General features: G+C 53.5%; 1 protein-coding gene across 1 annotated transcript in view; it reads left to right on the top strand.

Moving 5' to 3' along the window:
• Positions 1-248: 248 nt before the first annotated feature.
• Positions 249-7,492, top strand: part of LGI4 (leucine-rich repeat LGI family, member 4) — an 11,610-nt gene continuing 4,366 nt past the window's right edge. The window contains exons 1-6 of the mRNA XM_011947799.1: positions 249-1,000; positions 1,404-1,475; positions 1,744-1,815; positions 3,455-3,526; positions 3,637-3,708; positions 3,939-4,108. Coding sequence (XP_011803189.1) covers positions 831-1,000; positions 1,404-1,475; positions 1,744-1,815; positions 3,455-3,526; positions 3,637-3,708; positions 3,939-4,108 — 628 coding nt within the window. The 5' untranslated portion in view covers positions 249-830. The remainder of the gene's footprint in view (positions 1,001-1,403; positions 1,476-1,743; positions 1,816-3,454; positions 3,527-3,636; positions 3,709-3,938; positions 4,109-7,492) is intronic.

Below are 7,492 nucleotides of genomic sequence, written 5' to 3'. Positions count from 1 at the left end.
CGCCCAACACACCCTCCTGGAGCCAGGGGAGGGGGCTGGCGGAGAGTGGCCAGGAAGGGATGTCCCCAGCCCCCAGGGGCCTCTCTTCCCACCCCGCTCCAGTCTGCAGAGCCATCCGGTCCCCACCCTGGTGACATCGTCCTCCTGCTCCCTCAGTAGGGTTGAGTGGGGAATCTGGGGAGGGGGCTGGCATGAGTGGTGGGACGGCTCCAGCCCTGGTGGCCCCTCCCCCTCCTGTGGGGCTGCCCAGTCCCTTCCCCAAGGCCGACCTTCTCATGGCCTCTGACCCCCTCCTCCTTCCCACCCTACTCTGCCGGGTGCACCCGGTGTCCAGCGAACCCCTTTCCCAAACCTTCAGGGAGAAGGGACGTGGGAGGAGGCAAAGAAATTACAGGCAGGGAGCTGGAAGCGGGGGAAGGAGACAAGAAATCAAGACACCAGGCAGCAGGACACACACACTCACATACGCTCACACACATAGAGGCCAACAGACAGACAGCTACCTAAAGCCTGAAAGACTGACAGCAACACAGAAAAAGAGAAACACACAGAAAGAGAGACAAAGACAGAAATAGAAACGGACTAACACGCAGAGTCAGAAATACAGAGACAGAAAGACAGGGAGAAAGAGAAACAGAAAATTAGACACCAAAGAGATACGAACAGGGAGGAAGGCCGACTGAAGGAAAGACGGAGAAGAGGAGAGAGAAGCCAGGGCCAAGGGTGCCAGCAGGCGGATGGAAGGTGGCCTGGTGGAGGAGGAGACATAGTGGCCCGGGCTGAGCTGGGTGGGCCGGGAGAAGCGGGTGCCTCAGCGCGGGGGTGGGGGCATGGGAGGGGCAGGCATTCTGCTGCTGCTGCTGGCCGGGGCGGGGGTGGTGGTGGCCTGGAGGCCCCCAAAGGGAAAGTGTCCCTTGCGCTGCTCCTGCTCCAAAGACAGTGCCCTGTGTGAGGGATCCCCGGACCTGCCCGTCAGCTTCTCTCCAAACCTGCTGTCACTGTGAGTGTCCAGCCCTCTGCACACCCAAAGGTGGGGATGGAAGTCCTGGGACCCCAGAGGTTGGGATGTGGTGCCGAGTCCCCAGGGAAACAGGGGCCCATCAGGATCTCAGGAGATGGGCAGCAAAGGCTGTCGGGATGCCATGAAGAGGAGTGCTGGCATCTGGGAGGGAGCAGAGGGAAACCCCAGAGGGCAGGAACAGCAGTTGGGGCCCAGGAGGAGGGTTGAGTGCTGTCAGGGTCCTTGTCAAGCCAGGAGGGCAAATGCCTGCCTCTGGCATGCAGGGGAGACACACCCAGGGTCAGGGTGGCACGCTGGGGTCTCCCGGATGGCAGAAGGCTCTGGTTTGGGACTGGAGCATTGCTGTGGTGTCCCCCTCACCTACCACTGCCCACATCCCCAGCTCATTCGTCAGGACTGGAGTCACCCAGCTGAAAGCCGGCAGCTTCCTGAGAATCCCGTCTCTGCACCTGCTGTGAGTGGGGCCTGGCTGGGCTGACAACCAGCGCAAGGGAGCGGGCGGTCATGCACATGTGTGGGAATGCATGCTCACACAGATGTTAGGTGGGCGTTCATGCACGTGTGTGGGGGTGTGTGCACACGTGCGTGCAAAAGCATTTGTGTCCATGCACATACTCACACCTGTGTGCCCATGCCTGTGTGGGCTGAGGGTGGAGACCAGGGTTAAAATGTCAGATGGAGCCCGCAACTCCGGGAAAATTTTTTTCTTGCCCCCTTGCCAGCCTCTTCACCTCCAACTCTTTCTCCGTGATTGAGGACGATGCGTTTGCGGGCCTGTCCCACCTGCAGTACCTGTGAGTGAGGCCAGGGGATGGAGGCAGGTGGGCCTGGGAGAAGGAAGGACCCTTCTGTGGCTCCCAGTGTAGGGGGAGATGGGAGCTGTGGCCCTGAGGAGAAGGTGTTTGGACATGATGGTGGGATGATGTTGATAAAAATGGTGAACCCAGTGGTGATGATGGTTTGGGTGATACTGACAAAGTTCTCAGGGCTGGTGTTAATGTTGCTTATCAGTGTTGATTATCACCTCATTTCTCTGCTTCAAGATCTACAAAGAGCCCAGATAACCAGAGCCTGGTTCTGGCTCTACCTGACTCATGGGAGCCCAGGGAGGGTGTAAAGAAGTCAGAGACAAGACACTTTTCAAATGACCAGGAAATAACTCTGAATTAGGTAGTGGTGGTGATACTGTGGGACTGGGTAGTGGTGGTGATGGTGGCGGCGGTAGCAGTGACAGCATGACAGTGCTGGCGTTTATGTTGGTCACGGCGTTGATGATAATGGCAGTGGTGATGACGCTGTTGCTGCTGTTGACGTGGGGTTGGTGGCATTATTGATGATGATGGAGTGGGGATGATGTTGGTAAAAATGGTAGCTCCAGTGGTGATGATGCTCTGGATGAAATTGATGATGAAGTTCTTGGGGCTTGTGTCTGTGATCGTTATCAATGTTGTGGGGTGGACCATTACAGTATTGGTGTTGACGCTGGTGATGGCTGTGGGTAGGATGTTGGGGTTGGTATGAATGGCAATGTTGTTGGTACTGGGTTGGTGATGATGGTGAAGGTGTTAGTATTTACGGAAACGCTGGCAGTGGTAGTACTGGTGGTGGGCGAATGTGTGCGTCTTGGGTACAAGGGAGAGGCTGTTGGTGTTGGCAGTGTTGGTGGTGCTCATGCTGCTGTGTGTGGTAGTACATATTGGAGATGAGGGTGGCAATCTTTTTGGTGTTGATCATGAAGGTTGTGTTGTTGGTGATAATTACCGGTGTTGTTGGTGTGGAGTTCGGTAATGATTATATTGGTGTTGGTGTTGACGGGAGTGGGTGGTGACGTTATTGGTGACAATGATGCTAGTGTTGGTGATGATAGTGGCAAGGTATAATGTTGGGGATAACAGCAGCTATTGGTCCTGGGTTTGATAATGGTAACATGGGTTACCATGGGTGTTGGGGATGCTGGCATTGGGTTGGTCATTACGGATGATGCTGGAGGTAATGTGGTGGTGTGGGTTCTAGCACTGGTGGTGGTGATGGTGGTGGCAGGGTATGGTGTGGGGATAATGGCAGTTATTGGTCCTGGGATTGATGACGGTGATAAAGACATGGGTGTTGGGGATGCTGGCATTGCTGTTGATCATTCCTAATGGTGCTGGGGGTATTGGTGGTGATTTGGGTATTAGCACTGGTGATGGTGATTGTGCTGGTGGTGGCAGGGCAATGTTCACAGTGAAACTGGCATTGACTATGGGGCCAGTTTCATGGCTCCTAGAACTGATGGCTGGGACTTTGGCAAGGAGAGGTTTTTGAGAGGCTTTCCTTGGGATTGTCCATGGTATTGGAAGAGAATTCAGCACCTTCCAGTGGGCCTATAGCTTTCATGGAGTGCGTTCCCTGAAGCTCAGTGGGCCTCCCCCTGACCCCAGCTTCCCTCCACAGCTTCATCGAGGACAATGAGATTGGCTCCATCTCTAAGAACGCCCTCAGAGGACTTCGCTCGCTTACACACCTGTGCGTGCCTCCACTGCCCCAGCCCTCCATGAAAGGCACCCACACGCCACCCCCCAGGGGACACAGGGTATCCTCGTGGCTGCTGACGGTGCCTTCTCTTCCTCCACCAGAAGCCTGGCCAATAACCATCTGGAGGCCCTCCCCAGGTTCCTGTTCCGAGGCCTGGAGACCCTTACTCACGTGTGAGGCTCATGGGGGCTGGGAATGTGGGGGTTGGGGAATGTTTGTGTCATGGGGGGCATCCATGCCCACTTCTGGTTGGCGTGCGTGCATTTGGCTGCAGTTGTTCTTATGTATTTTTCTTACCACTATGGAGCCCCATCTCTGGGGACACTTGCCTGGGGTCGGGCATGAGCATGGCCCCCAGGGTGTGGAAGCGGGGTCGCAGCCCCTCCCCGGCCTCTTGCCCCAGGGACCTCCGTGGGAACCCGTTCCAGTGTGATTGCCGCGTCCTCTGGCTCCTGCAGTGGATGCCCACCGTGAATGCCAGCGTGGGGACCGGCGCCTGTGCGGGCCCCGCCGCCCTGAGCCATATGCAGCTCCGCCACCTCGACCCTGAGACCTTCAAGTGCAGAGCCATAGGTGGGGGCTTTCCCGATGGGGTGGGAGGCGGGGGATCTAGGGGAATGGCTGCCAGGGCCAAGAGGCTTGCCTCACTCCCTGCCGTGCCTTTTCCCGGCGTGGGAAGACGCTGAGCAAGCAGCCCTGCCTTCCTGAGCCCCAGTTTTCTCATCTGTAAAGTGGGGGTAATAAACAGTGATATAGGAGTGCCGTGGGAATTCAATGATACATCTTCACATGTTCGGCATTTGGCGCCAGGCCTGGGACAGGAGGTCCTTATAAATGTTCACCCTCGTTAACCTAAAAGCAATCACTTTAAAAAGTCTTCGTTAAGTGCCAAGTATCGCGCTAAGAACTGCAGGTGCAATGTCACCTCGTTTACATTGACTCGCCTTTTCTATAAATAGATTTTGTTGCCTTTTGGGATACTGGGTGGTGCAGAGAGCACAGAATGGTGAGGCCAGCCCTGGGTCTCGCCCTCAAAGAGTTCAATGTCCAGAGGAATGCAGGCCCATACAGGACAGCCCAGGAACTATCTGGGCAGGATGGGGAGGCCCAGCCAGAGGGGTCAGGGCAGGGATGGGGGAAACTGTGGGAGCTGAGGGAGTCCAGAGTCAGGGCCAGGGTCACACAGATCTAGGGGGACAGGAAGGGCTTCCTGAAGGAGTTTAAGCCTGAAGGGTCTTTACACAGATGCTTTTCTTTTCTACGAGTTGGGGTCTCATTCTCTCACCCAGGCTGGAGTGCAATGGTGCCACCATAGCTCACTGCAGCCTCAAACTCCTGGGCTCAAGTGATCCTCCTGCCTCAGCCTGCCAAATAGCTGGGACTACAGGCATATGCTACTGTGCCTGGCTCATTTTGTTTAAAAAACTTTTTTGTAGAGATAGGGTCATGCTACGTTGCCCAGGCTGGTCTTGAACTTCTGGCTTCAAGTGATCTTCCCACCTCAGCCTCCCAAAGTGCTAGGATTACAAGCATGTGCCACCGCACCCAGCCACAGATGCTATGAATACAATAACAACAACAATAATTATTATTATCCATAACCATATGAAGGGGGCCTGCCCCTCCACACCTGTGGGTATTTCTCACAAGGTGGAGACCAGAGACTAAGAAAAGAAATAAGACACAGAGACGAAGTATAGAGGAAGAAAAGTGGGCCCAGGGGACTGGCGCTCAGCAAGTGAGGACCTGCACTGGCACTGGTCCCTGAGTTCCCTCAGTATTTATTGATCACTATCTCTGCTATCTCAGTGAGGGGGATGTGGCAGAACTAAGGGTAATGGTGCAGAGAGGGTCAGCAGGAAAACATGTGAGCAAAGGACTCTGTGTCATAAATAAGTTTAAGGAAAGGTGCTGTGCTTGGATGTGCACGTAGGCCAGATTTATTTTTAACTTTACACAAACATCTCAGTGCAGTAAAGAGTAGCAGAGCAGTATTGCCGCCAGCATGTCTCACCTCCAGCCATAAGGTGGTTTTCTCCTATCTCAGTAAATAGAATGTACGATCGGGTTTTACACCGGGACATTCCATTCCCAGGGACGAACAGGAGACAGATGCCTTCCTCTTATCTCAGCTGCAAAGAGGCCTTCCTCTTTCACTGATCCTCCTCAGCACAGACCCTTTACGGGTGTCGGGCTGGGGGATGGTCAGGTCTTTCCCTTCCCACGAAGCCATATCTTAGGCTGTCTCAGTGCGGGGAAACCTTGGACAATACCCAGGCTTTCTTGGGCAGAGGTCCATGCGGCCTTCTGCAGTGCATTGTGTCCCTGGGTAATGGAGAACGGAGAATGGTGATGACTTCTACCAAGCGTACTGCCTGCAAACACATTTTTAACAAAGCACATCTTGCATAGCCCTAAATTCATTAAACCTTGAGTCGATACAGCACATGTTTCTGTGAGCACAGGGTTGGGGCTAAGTTTACAGATTAACAGCATCTCAAAGCAGAATTTTTTTTTTTTTTTTTTTTTTTTGTTGAGACGGAGTCTCGCTCTGTCGCCCAGGCTGGAGTGCAGTGGCCAGATCTCAGCTCACTGCAAGCTCTGCCTCCCGGGTTTACGCCATTCTCCTGCCTCAGCCTCCCAAGTAGCTGGGACTACAGGCGCCCGCCACCTCGCCCGGCTAGTTTTTTGCCTTTTTTTTTTTTTTTAGTAGAGACGCGGTTTCACTGTGTTAGCCAGGATGGTCTCGATCTCCTGACCTCGTGATCCGCCCGTCTCAGCCTCCCAAAGTGCTGGGATTACAGGCTTGAGCCACCGTGCCCGGCCCAGAATTTTTCTTAGTACAAATCAAAATGGAATTTCTTATGTCTTCCTTTTTCTACACAGACACAGTAACAGTCTGATCTCTCTTCCTTTCCCCCACAACAACATACATGTATGATTATTATCAACGTATAATTATTATGATTCTAAGTGTAAGAAAGGCATGTTTTTGGTCTGTGGGACACGTAGAAGAAGGGGATTTAACTTAGGGAGTCCCTCTTCACTCAAGTTATCCAACAAACATTCACTGAAGTCCACTCAGTGTCCAGCCCTGTGAGAGGTGATGGTCACTGTGGTTGGGGCCTCAGCCCTGGCCTTATGGGACTTACAGTCCTGGGAATCTGGGGAGACAGACATTTAACAAACACTGCACAAATAAATGTGTGCTATACATTGTGATAACTACAGGGAGTGATGACAGAATGAGGGTTCCTTTGGGAGTCAGAGAAGGCTTCTCTCAAGTGGGGACGTTAGGTCTGGTGGCTAAGTGAGGAACAGAGGAAAGGCTCTTCAGAGAGAGGAAACAGCCTGGCCAGTGGCCCTGAGGCAGCATAGAGCGTGCCCTGTTTGAAGATCAAAAGAAGGCATGTGTGGCTCGGGGTCATGAGTGGAGGGACAACTATGGATTTTGGAAGCCACAGAGAGGAGATTAGACTTTATTCTGGGCTATGGGAAGAATGGAAAGTTTTTTTGTGTTTGTTTGTTTATTTGAAACAGGGTCTCACTCTGTCACCCAGGATGGAGTGCGGTGGTACAATCATGGCTCACTGAGGCCTCGACCTCCCCAGGCTTGGGTAATCCTCCTGCCTCAGCTTCCTTGGTGGCTGGGGCTACAGGTGTGGCACCACCATGCCCTGCTAATTTTTTGTATTTTTTTGCAGAGATGGGGTTTTCACCATGTTGTCCAGGCTGCTCTTGAACTCCTGGGCTCTACTGATCCATCTGCCTTGGCTTCCCAAAGTGTGGGGATTACAGGTGTGAGCCACCACTCTCGGCTGAGAGTTTTGAGCAAGAGGTGATTTGATAGCCATTTAAAAAAGATTTGTCCGGGCCGGGTGCAGTGGCTCATGCCTGTAATCCCAGCACTTTGTGAGGCTGAGGTGGGTGGATCACGAGGTCGGGGGTTTGAGACCA

The sequence above is a fragment of the Colobus angolensis genome, unplaced genomic scaffold (assembly GCF_000951035.1).
Source record: "Colobus angolensis palliatus isolate OR3802 unplaced genomic scaffold, Cang.pa_1.0 Scaffold107, whole genome shotgun sequence".
NCBI classification, from domain to species: domain Eukaryota; kingdom Metazoa; phylum Chordata; class Mammalia; order Primates; family Cercopithecidae; genus Colobus; species Colobus angolensis.
The sequence above is the reverse complement of the archived record's forward strand: the minus strand, read 5'-3'. Positions and strand labels throughout refer to the sequence as shown.